The 12,376-nt window shown below is 46.2% G+C and overlaps 1 protein-coding gene across 1 annotated transcript in view; it reads right to left on the reverse strand.

Annotated features, from left to right (window-relative positions):
* Positions 1–12,376, reverse strand: part of NCAPG2 (non-SMC condensin II complex subunit G2) — a 56,704-nt gene that overhangs the window by 18,672 nt on the left and 25,656 nt on the right. Inside the window, exons 13-16 of the mRNA XM_087711827.1 lie at positions 10,752–10,904; positions 9,111–9,330; positions 6,554–6,657; positions 279–452 (exon numbers count right to left, since the gene is read on the reverse strand). Of these exons, the coding sequence (XP_087567953.1) occupies positions 279–452; positions 6,554–6,657; positions 9,111–9,330; positions 10,752–10,904 (651 nt within the window). The remainder of the gene's footprint in view (positions 1–278; positions 453–6,553; positions 6,658–9,110; positions 9,331–10,751; positions 10,905–12,376) is intronic.

The following is a 12,376-nucleotide window of genomic DNA, read 5'->3' on the forward strand; positions in this document are numbered from 1 at the left end:
CTAATTTGGGCCTAGTCAGAGATTGTGCTAGAAAATGCTAGTTCTTATATTTTCATCTCTTTCATGAATGGCATTAAGCCTTTGCAACTCAGGCCATTATATTGGCAATGTGCTGCTAAGTTAAACTCATGTGTTTAATGAGAATATATAGATTGTTCCAGTTCATGGTAGCAAACATGGGATCTGAAACTGAAACTTGATGTTTTGTTCTCATCTGTCAACCACAGTTTGATAATACTCATAATCTACAAATTAAGTCAATCTTATCTGACATTTACCTTGAAAATTTTTAAATATGTTGGTAGCACAGAAGCAAACTTTTGGACAATGTGATTTTTTGCTTCTTCATTGCAATCAAGTTGTTTCTGAATACTCCTCCAGAGAATTACGATAATTTCAAGCAAGCCAGCCATGGAAGGTATGTCATCAATCAAAAATAAGTTATCTGTTACCTGAAATGCAAAATAGATTATAATTAAGGTGGTGCCATTCTTAAATAATATGCCTCAAATTAAGGTTACTTTAAAAATGGAATAATATGTGTGCTAAGAAGGCTTGCATTATTTAAGGCAGGATCAGTGCTCCTAGGGTTGTTCCCAGGGGGAATTTTCAAAACCTGTATAATGGTATGTGAAAATAACCTTGGGAGACAGGAAGAAGAGCTGCAGATGAGGCAATGGTAGTATAAAGTCTGCAGAAGAACGGCGGAATAGCAAGCATCTTAGAAGAGACACTCCCTAATTTCTTGGTCTGAAAAGTGGGAGGGGAACCGATAAATGTAGTCCTCAACTTATGACCACAATTGGGGGCACAATTTCTGTAGCTAAGACAATTGTTCAGTGAGTTACAGCCGATTTTATCTTTTTTGCCATGGTTTTAAAAAAATCATTGCAGTTAAGTAATCCTAGTGCCTGAAATTTGATCATGTGACTATGGGGATGTTGCTACAATCATAGGTGCGAGGGCCAATCACTCTTTTCAATTCTGCTAGAACTCTGAACAGCTGCTAAACCCAAAAATTGTAAGTCGCGGACTACCTCCATATTTTGAGACTTGCAATATCCAGGTCAGCCTTGTGAGGTAGTCCAGACAAGCAGCAGACCCAGAAGCACCACCAATAACTTTATTTTAAAGATACATTAACGGAATCTTCTGTGAAGGAATAAGTTCATTGCCATCTCTAACAAACCAGCAATGAATTATATATCTTGTATGAATTATATTTCTTGTATGATGATATCATGTCATCATTACACAAGATATATGATTCACATCATACCGCTATCATCTTGATAATATATTTTAGAAGAAGGTAGATGAACAGGTAGGTGACATCAAAAGCATAGCCTGTTTCCAGAGTGAGGTGTGGGAGGAGTAACCAATGGGTATTAACCCAGCCCTCTTGCCCTTGGAGTCTGAGGATATTCCTTTGAAGCCACGCCTCTGATCCTCCTCTTGCTCTCCCAGATTAACCTCAGACTCTAGCCCAGAAGGAGTGTTTTTCCAGACTCTCCCTCACCTGGAAAGTTTAGGGTTTTTTTCCTTCAGGTTTTTCTAGGATTGCAGCCTCCCAGGAATCCCCAGGATTCTACAGGCTGCATCACCTTGCCTTAGGATTAAGGCTTTTTTTCCTTACAGCGTTTTTTCTCTTAAAGAAGATTTCTGTGGATTACTCACCCCTCCTGCTGTGCTCTCAGCGATCCCCAGCAACCAGAGGGTTGTGTAAGAGGGCAAAAGGAGCCGCGCGGGCCATTTGGAGGCCCCCTTGCACCCAGGACCCCAGCAGAGGATGATGTGGCCAGAGAGCACAGGTCCCCTTCTCCCTCCACTGCCAGTGAAGCCTCAGATTTAGAAGAAGGGGAGCTGAAGGACGTGGGGTTCTCTGAGGATGAGGATGCTCAGTCTACAGACGCCCCCAACATCACGGGCCTGTTTCCTCCCTCCTTATTTAGCTTCCTACTCCGTATGGCCAGGGACACAGCGGACCTGGATCCCCCTCCAGAACCCGCGCAGACCACTACCACACCTAGCACCAGTAAAAGGAGAAAAAAGGGCCCCTTTCATAGCCCCCCCGGTTAAAAAGGAGGAGATTCCAACTCCAGAGATGTTTATGGAGGTCCTAAAGTCCCAGTGGGTTAAACCAGGGACTTTCCCCAATCCGGGGGGCAACGAGCGGAGGTTCTATAACCTCAACCCCACCTTTGACCAGGCACTCCAGCTCCTGGAGGTGGACAATCCGATCGTCACTCTAGCCTCAGCCTCATCCGTGGTGACGGGAGACATTGCACTGTCTCAAGCCAGAGGATAAGAAGGCGGAGACCATGATACGTAAAACCTTTCAGGCAATAACCTGGGCCATTAGAGCAGCCGCTTCTGCTTCCTTTTTTAACAGGTCCACGGTGTTGTGGCTGGAAGAGCTGAGAGACAGAACACCTGCCACGGAGGTGCAACTGCTGCAAGCCATTTCAAAGATGCTGGCAGCCACACAATTCTCTGCGGACGCTACCCTGGATGCAGTTAAGTATGCATCCCGAGCTTTATCTTCCTCTGTAGTGTCCAGGCACTTACTGTGGTTGTGCCACTGGGAGGTGGAGTCCCGAGCCAAATGGCACCTTGCAGAAGCAGACTACGTCAGGGACAAGCTGTTCGGCGCCTCGCTGGACCCGCTTCTGGTGGAGGACAAAAACAAGAAGGTCCTCCCAGCCACGACCAGACGGTCGGATAACCGACACGCCCCCTACCCCAGGAGAACATCCTTCTGCCAGCCTGATTCGGAGGCTCAGTCTCACAGATATCAACCCCCCAGATTCCACAGGCAAGGGGACAGGCAGTCCTTTAGGGACAGATTCAGGGGCCAGCAGCAAGGCAAACGGCCCTTTCGAGGAGGAGGCGGTCGCCCATTCCGCAGGTTCAAGTGATCCAGCCACGGATCACCTCATTGGCGGTCGCCTCGCCCTTTTTGCGGATGTCTGGGAATGCATCACCTCTGATGAGTGGGTCCTCCAGACGGTTAAGCTCGGGTTACACCTGGAGTTCCGCTCACAACCCCCTAACAGGTTCCGCACCTTCACCTCCTCTGCTGATCCGGCCAAACAAGCCCTTAAGGCTAAGGCCATCAAACACCTCCTGGACATCAAGGCCATTGAAGAGGTCCCAGAGGGGGAGAGAGGTTCCGGATTCTATTCCCACCTGTTTCTGGTTCCCAAGAGCTCAGGAGGGTGGAGAGCTATCCTGGATCTTAAACAACTCAATTCCAGGGTAGTCTATCGTAGATTCAAGATGACTTCCCTGAAGTCCATCTTGGAAGGCATACGACAGGGCAACTTTATGGCCTCCATCAACCTTACGGAGGCCTACCTCCACATCAGCATCACCCCGGAACATCGCAGGTTCCTTAGGTTCTCACATGGGAGAAATCACTTCCAATATTCGGGCTGGCCTCAGCCCCCAGGACCTTTACTAAGGTGCTGGCTGCAGCCGCAGGTCATCTGCGTTCCCTACCAGTCTGTCTATTTTGCTATCTAGATGACATCTTAGTCCTAGCCAGGTCCCCAGCCACGGCCAGACAGGATCTGGGCACCACCATTGACACTCTCAGGTCCCTGGGGTTCTCTATCAACCTAGAGAAGAGTCAGCTGGTTCCATCTACCAGGCTCTAACACCTTGGCTCTATTATTGATTCGGTGTCTGGGGAGGTGTTCCTTCCCCAGGAGCGAAGGGACAGCATTGTGCAGACAATTCATGAAGTTCATAAATTACGATCTGTCCCTGTAGTTCTTCTTTCCAGGCTCCTTGAGAAATTCATTTCTTGTATAGGGATCGTGCCTTGAGCTCGCCTACACGCCAGGGAGCTGCAGTGGTTCCTGCTTCCATACCAGAAGGCGGGGACAAGCGACGTCAGATCCAAGATCTGAGTGTCGCCCCAGGTGCTGCTCTCATTCCGTTGGTGGCTGATCCCGGCACTGACCAAGGGATCCCTCTTCAAGGAGCCAGCGAGGAAAATACTCACGACAGACGCGAGCCTGTTCGGCTGGGGAGCACACCTGGAAGCTCAGATGGCCCAGGGATGCTGGACTCCAACAGATCTGCGCAACAACATCAACTGGTTGGAGCTCAGAGCCATCCACCTGGCCCTACACACTTCAAGACCACAGTCACCGGTCATCAAATCCTGGTCCTGAAGGACAACGTGGCAACCAAGGCCCAGGCAAGGGGGAACCCACTCCAAGTTCCTTCACGACGAGGCCCTCCGGTTAGGCAACTGGGCAGAGAGACATCTCCAGTCCATCAGAGCAGAACACATCTCCGGGACGGAGAACCACCAAACGGACTGGCTCAGCAGGGAGACGGTCGACAACGGAGAGTGATAGCTCCACCCCAGCGTCTTCAAGCGGATCTGCAACCGACAACCGACGGTGGATCTCTTCGCAACTCCAGCGAATGCCCAGCTGCCGAACTTCATAGCGAGGTTTCCCTCCAGAGGAGCCATGGACACGGACATCCTCCGCTGCAGATGGCCACCAGGTCTACTTTACGCATTTCCCCCCCTCCCCCTCATTCCCGGGGTTCTGAGGAGGCTAGTGTCAGAGGGGGCAGAGATGATTCTAGTAGCTCCCTTCTGGCCACGCCGCCCCTGGCTAGCAGACCTGGTGGAGCTGTCCTCAGCTCCCCACTGGAGGATCCCCCCCGGGGAAGTGTCCCTACATCAGGGGTCGCTGGAGCATCTGGACCCGGAGTGGCTCCATCTGATCGCCTGGTGATTGAGCGGGAATAGCTAAGAGAGGCCCAATATTCCTCCAAGGTCATTAGGACCGTCGAGGTGTCCAGGAGGCAATCCACCACTCGCATTTACAACGCCTCCTGGGTGACCTTTGCCGACTGGTGTAAAGCAAAGGACATTCAACCTGCTGCGGCCTCGGTTCCTTAGGTCCTGGACTTCCTGCAGGAAGGTCTGGAGAAGGGCCTCGCCCCCAGCACTCTTAGGAGACAGGTCTTGGCCCTCTCCACCATTCTAGGGGGGGTGGACGCTCCACCCTTTTCCCAACACCCGGTTCTCAAGCGTTTCCTCAAAGGAGCGGCGAATCTTAAGCCCCCAGCGGTCCATCATTTCCCCTCCTGGGACCTACCTACGGTCCTCCAGGCCTTGACGGAGGCACCGTTTGAACCCTTGAGGGAGGTTTCCCTCCAATTTCTGACCCTTAAGGTCGTCTTCCTGGTCGCCATCACCTCGGCCAGGAAAGTTTCTGAGATCAACGCTCTCTCCAGCAGAGCGGACCTTTGCACATTCCTAGAGAACTGGGTAATCCTCAGATTGGACCCCGCGTTCATGCCCAAGGTCAATTCCCCCTTCCACAGGGCTCTAGAGATAATTCTGCCGGACTTCTGTCCGCAGGGAAAAATCGTGGCACAAGTTAGATGTCAGGAGAGCCTTGCGCATTTACCTTAAGCACACGGCTCCCTTTAGGCGCTCTTTGTGTCATATCAACCTTCCACCAGAGGCGCTAAGGTTTCCCCGGCCACCATCAGCAGGTGGATAAGGGTGGCCATTTCACAGGGCTACCAGGCATGGGATATTCAGGTCCCAGAGGGCATCACAGTGCACTCCACCAGGAGTGCGGCCACCTCAGCAGCCTGGGCCACCCAGGCCCCCATAGAAGAGATCTGCCGGGCCATCGCCTGGGCGTCTCCGTCCCCATTCATTAGACATTACCGTCTAGATGCCTCCGCCTCTGCGGAGGCAGCCTTCGGCAGGAGGATACTGCAGGGAGTCCTAGACTCTCGAGGGTCTCAGGCCCAATAATTCCTCCCTAGGACATCTAGCTTTGGTATGTCCCATTGGTTACTCCTCCCACACCTCACTCTGGAAACTGGCAGTTGGTCTTACCTGAACTGCATGTTTAAGAGTAGATGTGGGAGGAGTCACTTCCCCCCCTTGTTTAGCACACCCGCGCCAGGGGCCTGAGTTATCATTCAGGGTCAATAGGAAGGATAGGTGCTTGCGCTGTTCTGTGTTCTTTCCTTCCAGGACTCTGCTACAACTATCGGTTAATCTGGGAGAGCAAGAGGAGGATCAGAAGCCTGGCTTCAAAAGATTATCCTCAGACTCCAAGGGCAAGAAGGCTGGGTTAATACCCATTGGTTACTCCTCCCACACCTACTCTTAAACATGTAGTTCAGGTAAGACCAACTGCCAATATCAGCTTTCTATCATGATTGCCAAGGGCAGTGTTGATTGGGAATTTTTATGCATAAAAATTTAAAATTATTAACTAACACTCCTCAAAATAACATAATGGCCCACATACATTCCTGCTAGGTTATGCACTACGTCACAACTCATGAAGTTGCTACTCACTCAAGACACGATTGAAATTTAAACAACAAACCTTTTAACACAATTTATGTAAGAACCTTTCTGAAATGGAAGGCTGTAATGCTGAGAAAAATTTTCATTAGATAAAGCAGCAAAATATGTAGTTGCATTAATCCATAGAACATCACAAATCCAAGCCAGTTGTCATAAAACCATTTTCAATTAAAACACTGATCTTACACTTATGTTTTCTTTCTCGTTCTGCTCATCTCCACTCTCAGATTCCTTTAACTGCTGTTGGATAGAGCCGTTCAAACAATTCCGAATGGCAATTATGAGCTTAGCTGGAATTAAAGAACAAAGTATCTCAGTTATGAAAAATGGCAAGTGTCAGTGTGGACAGTAAATATACTGGCCCAAATATTGCTTCATTAAAAAAAGTAGCATAGTATATGCACACTTCAGCAAAATAAATACAAGTAATTTAATAAATGCATGCAGCTGTTTAGATTAATATTTCATCAACCATTTTTCACATTAGGGAATCCAATAGATTTGTAAATGGCTTTCAGCATGTTCACATTTATATAACTTAAAACCACATCAAAATAAATTATTTAAAACGGGACTGTAGTTAACACTCAATGACTAATAGGTTGAGGAAAAGTTAAGTACTATTTTCATTTTAAAATAAACCTGTCCAATAATTAGCATCTTTTATGCATGCATCACAATCAAGTTCTTCTTTCTTCCTAACTCATTCAGTTTAGCCCAAATTCTTCAGAAACAATTACCGTATTTTCCAGAGTACAAGATGCACCTTAGTTTTGGGGGAGGAAAAGAGCAGTGGGGAGGAAAACTGCCTACCAGGTATTCATCTGGCCTTTGTCCTTTGTCTGGTCAGCATATAGGTTTGCTCGTTTTGAGCGTGCGCACACGCCAACATTTTTTAATCCCCTAGTTAGGGATAAAAAACAGCATCTAAAGCACAGCTGATCGTCGGCGAAAGAAGCAATGAGAAAAGCAGGCAAAGCACGTAAGATTGCTTCACTTGCTAGAGCCTCATTAGGGCTGAAAAACAGCTTTAAAAGCACAGCTGATCGTTAGAGGGAGCAGCAATGAGAAAAGCAGGCAAAGCACAAAAGATTGCTTCACTCATTAGGGCTGAAAAAGCTTCAAAAGCTATATTCTGCGTATAAGACGCACCCACATTTTCAGCCTCTTTTGGGGGGGGGGGGGAGTGCATCTTATACTCTGAAACATATGATACATCCTTAGCAGTGGTGGGTTCTGGTACGGTTGGAATAGGCCTGACAGAGTCCACATGGACGCACGCAGTGCGCATGCACGTGTGCAGTGCACGCATGCATCTTCGCAAGCCTATGTGACGCTCCAGCTGCTCCGCGGAGACTCGCACAGGCATTGTACGCGCCATGAGCATGCACAGAAGACTTAAACGACTGGTAAGGAGCTCGGGCGGCTGGGTAGGTCCACTGGAGCACCATTTCGGAACGGTATCTGGTGCTCCGGTACGCCTGTACCAGGGCATACCGCCTGCAACTCACCACTAGTCCTTGGTCATTTACAAAAAAGCAATAGAGGGCTTCTTTGTGAAAGGGTGGAAATATAAGTCTTCGACATACAAGCCAGATGGAGCATGCCCATTACAGTCATACTGTATATACTCAAGTATAAGCCGAGTTTTTCAGCCCACTTTTTGGGCTGAAAAAAGCCGCCTCGGCTTATACTCGAGTCAGTGAAAAATTTGCCCGAAATGGAGGAGAAAAAGGGGCGGGGCCATGCCGCTGGGTGACGCTCGTGAATGGCCCGGCACCCCTGTGAGTTTCCCCTCCCTCTGTGTCAGTTTGCTGCGCAGCGCGCACCGCACCATCCCCCCTCCTCACGTTCTAATGTAATGCAGGGCTGTCTTACGATTCCCCTTCCTCCCCCTCCTGCCGCTCTGCAACGATGTCCCACCTCCTCCTTGTTATGACAAGCAGCCACATAGCGATGTCCCACCTCCTCTGGTACAGTGATCCAATGATAGGAATCACTGTGCCGTGTGTCATAGGAGGCGGGACATCACTCCCACGGCTGCACGGGACATCATCATCACAGCGGGACATCAGCATCATGAGGTGAGTGAAGTATTTCATTGAATACACCGGTATTGTGTGATAATAATTTGTTATCCAGAGCAAATTTTTACAGTGGCTACTGTATATTTAATGGGCACAGGCAGGCTGTATATGTTATTCAATGGGCAATGGCATTATTGGCATCTATTTTTATTTTTGAAATTTACCGGTAGCTGCTGCATTTCCCACCCTAGGCTTATACTCGAGTCAATAACTTTTCCAGTTTTTTGTGGTAAAATTATGTCCCTCGGCTTATATTCGGGTCGGCCTATACTCGAGTATATACGGGTCAGTCACTCACATGGCTAATGATTTTACGATGTTTTTGTGGCAGTTGTTAAGCAAACTGTGCAAATACCACAATCATTAAGAGAACACTATAGTTGTTGAGCTAGCCCATTGTTCTCCATGTCATGATTCTGCAGCAAAACCATAGTAACATGTGGTCACATGACTGCACGGTGCTGCAAAGGATCATAAATATGAATATGTTGCTAAGGGCCTGAAGTGTGTTCATGCAACTACAGGAGGAGGGAGAGTAAGCAGCAACTAATCATTAGGTCACCAAGTGATCAGCCACAAGTCAAGAACTACCTGTAACACATCAATTGTTCCATATCCCAGGTCAGCATCTCAAAAGTTGTATTCTACATAATTACCTATATTGGTGGGACTAGTGTATTCGTGAACGTGCTGATAGAATTTCCTAGCTGCAGGTGCATTCATTTGGATGAGTGTTACACAGCGTTCACACCACACTTCTGATTGACTGATGGGCAGGAAAGAGTTGATCAGAAGATTTACTATCCGTCTGGACACAGGCCGTGAATCAATCTCAAGGCGAGCTAAGAGGTGCTCTACAGGACAAATTCTCCAAAACTGATTGGAGAGGACGGGAATCGGAGAGAAACAAAGTTATTGTGATTAGATTTGATAGTCGAAGCACCTTCAGATGAACTTCCTGCTGAATAATTATATGAGACCCTGCATTCTTACACAAGTTCATAAGTTGTCTCTTCTGCCCACAAATTTTTACAAACCTCTACATTTGCAGCCTACATTTTGCAACATCGATTTGTCTTTTACTGCTCAGGAATCAAGACAGTTTATCTGCCTTTATCTGCACTGTACCCATTGATTTCAGATTAGCCACTTGTGGACAGAACATCAGAGCAGTATTATATCAATCTCCAACATAGAGATGATACTGTATGCAGATAGTTCTCGACTTATGACAGTTAGAACCAAAACTTCAATAGCTAAGTGAGATGATAGCTATGTCTGATTTTATGACCTTTTTGGCCACAGTTGTTAAGTAAACCATGTGGTTGTTAAACAAATCCAGCTTCTTCCATTGACACTGCTTATCAGAAGCCGGCTGCAAAAGTCACAAATGGCAATCACATGACCCTGGAACATTGCAACTGTTGTAAATGCATGCTAAGTGTCCAAATTTTGTTCATGTGACTATGGGGATGCTGCTACCATCATGTGAGGACCAGCTGTAAGACTTTTTTCCCCACTTCTATTGTAACTAAATGAACGGTTTTAAGTCAAGTACTGCCTGTAATTGGGGACTACCACATTAAATAGGAAAATGCCGTGGATTAAAATAAGAATAACTAATCATTTGTTCCTTCACAGCCAGATTCTTTTGATATTGTCTCCATAAAGGTAGCCTATATTTAAGCAAGGGATACTTCATACTCCAAAATCAATTCATTGTTCAGAAGTACTATACAGGTGTATTAGAATCATTGCACATCTTCTAGGAATGGAGTCTGGGCCATAGATACTTCCATGAGACAAAATATTTTACTGATCTGATCTTCACTGATCTGCTTGTTGATGTAGAGAATAAATCAACAATACCACCCTAACTTATTTTCTACCTTCTCAGGTTATTCAGTGGCATCTCAAACTCCTGCCATCCCTTCAGCAGGATGCTACTTTGCAGCTGAAAAAATAAATAAATTGAATCCCTTACAAAGAAAGAGCACATAATTTCAAAAAATAAATCATCAGAATATAAACGAATGCTACTGTTTAGCTGTTACTTTACTACCGGACCTTCCATAAAGATAACTGCTAGTCAAACTACAGGGAAGAAAGAATATTATAAGTTCTTTCTTATTGATTAATTTAAAAAGGTAACAATGGCAAATTGTTTGGGTTGAAATGTTAATGAATTCTTTGGACTATTTTCCTTTTAAAATATTGATGAATGCACACACTTCAGAATAAATTGCCTAGTTTTTTTATGCCTTCTGTCTGCCACCTAGCAAACTAATTTATCCCACCTTTGCAGCTTTCGTGGCCTTAATTTTCAGCAACATATCGACGAAAGCCACTCTAACTTTCTCCGAATTGTCATGGAGATTGTACTTCAGTGCTGGCAGAAGCTGTTCCAGTAATGGGTGGCTCAGTACATTGTCCAAAAGTATAGGCAAGCACTAGAAGAGAAACAGAAAAATATCAATAAAAGGTTATCACAAGAAAACAGGACTATTTGCATTGAATCTATTCTACCTGCCAAATACCTGAAGCTAAGAGGACAGAGACTGGGGAATGAAAAATAGCAAGACAATCTATTATTATTAAACATGTCATTTAAATGCAAAGTAGCATGTGGGGTGATGATACAAATTCTCTATTAATATTCCTTCAGAGAATATGCTGCTAAAACAGAACAAAGGGAATCAGATATACAGATGAAGGAATCTAGAACTAATGATTTTAGATGGTTCTCTGTCCAGCTGGTGTTTTATTTCAGGTTAAGGTGCCCATTGATTTAGAGTTCTTGAAACAATGTTGCTTAGATATTAAAATTCTAATGAAATGTAGCACTTTTTCACAGCTCACCAACACTTTGCAGCATGTTTCCGACTTACAACCAGGATGTCAAATTGGTGGCCCGCATAGATCAAGCCCACCTCAGCTCCGCAAATGAGAAAAAGTCGTAAAATGTCACATGACAGCAATGTGGCGCCGTGAGTTTGACACCCGTGATTTGCAATGTGCTTTCTTTTTCTTAAAAAGGAAACAATGTTACAAAACTCAAGATAGGAAGGTATTATAGATTCATCTTAGCCAGTGGAAGCTTAACTCATCATTTCAGAGCATCAGTTTTGACAATAACTTTCCGAAACAAAGACCCATCAGTTGAATAAAGAAATGTATTCCCCCCCCCCCCCACACACACACAAAAATTCAAGCTTAGAGAGCAACAAGGATCCTAAAGATTAACTCGCTGCAATAGTCTGCCCTTAAATCAGGGATGTCGAATTGGATTTCTTCAAGGGCCGGATCAGCTTTGCAGCTTACCTCCACGGGCCGGCCAGCTTGGGAGAGGAAGTGGAGGAGATACGGGATGGTCTTCTGAAGCAATTGTTTTGGCCAGCAGAGTGCTGCAGGAGGCTGTCCAGGCCGAAAATGTGTGGTCCTCCCTTGCATCCCATTTTGGCTGTCAGACGCACGGCAGGTGGGACCTTTGCTATTTTCAGACCAGATTTAAGTGCCCCACGGGCCAGATCCGGCCTGCAGGTCTTGAGTTTGACACCCCTGACTTAGATAATATAGCATTTTGCATCTATTGCAGCAAACCAACAGCCATAACCAGAATTTGATGCTGTGCAAGACACAGCCTGCAATGTTAGCATCAAACATTTGATGCTAAGCAGATGCTACTAGAGTCCTCATCTTACAATGATTACAATAGCACTAGAGAAAAGGACTTAAAATTAGTCTTTGCCCTTACAATCACTGCAAGATCCCCAAAGTCATATGATCATAATTGAGGTACTTGGCAACTAACATGTATTTATGGCAGCTGCTATTTCCTGGGTTATGTGGCTGCCATTTCCTGGGTTATGTGGCTGCCATTTCCTGGGTTATGTGGTTGCCAGCCTGCTTCCAACGAAAAGTA

The sequence above is a fragment of the Thamnophis sirtalis genome, unplaced genomic scaffold, assembly GCF_051295495.1.
Source record: "Thamnophis sirtalis isolate CommonGarterSnake01/CBP01778 unplaced genomic scaffold, rThaSir2_p1.2 scaffold_4, whole genome shotgun sequence".
NCBI classification, from domain to species: Eukaryota; Metazoa; Chordata; class Lepidosauria; order Squamata; family Natricidae; genus Thamnophis; species Thamnophis sirtalis.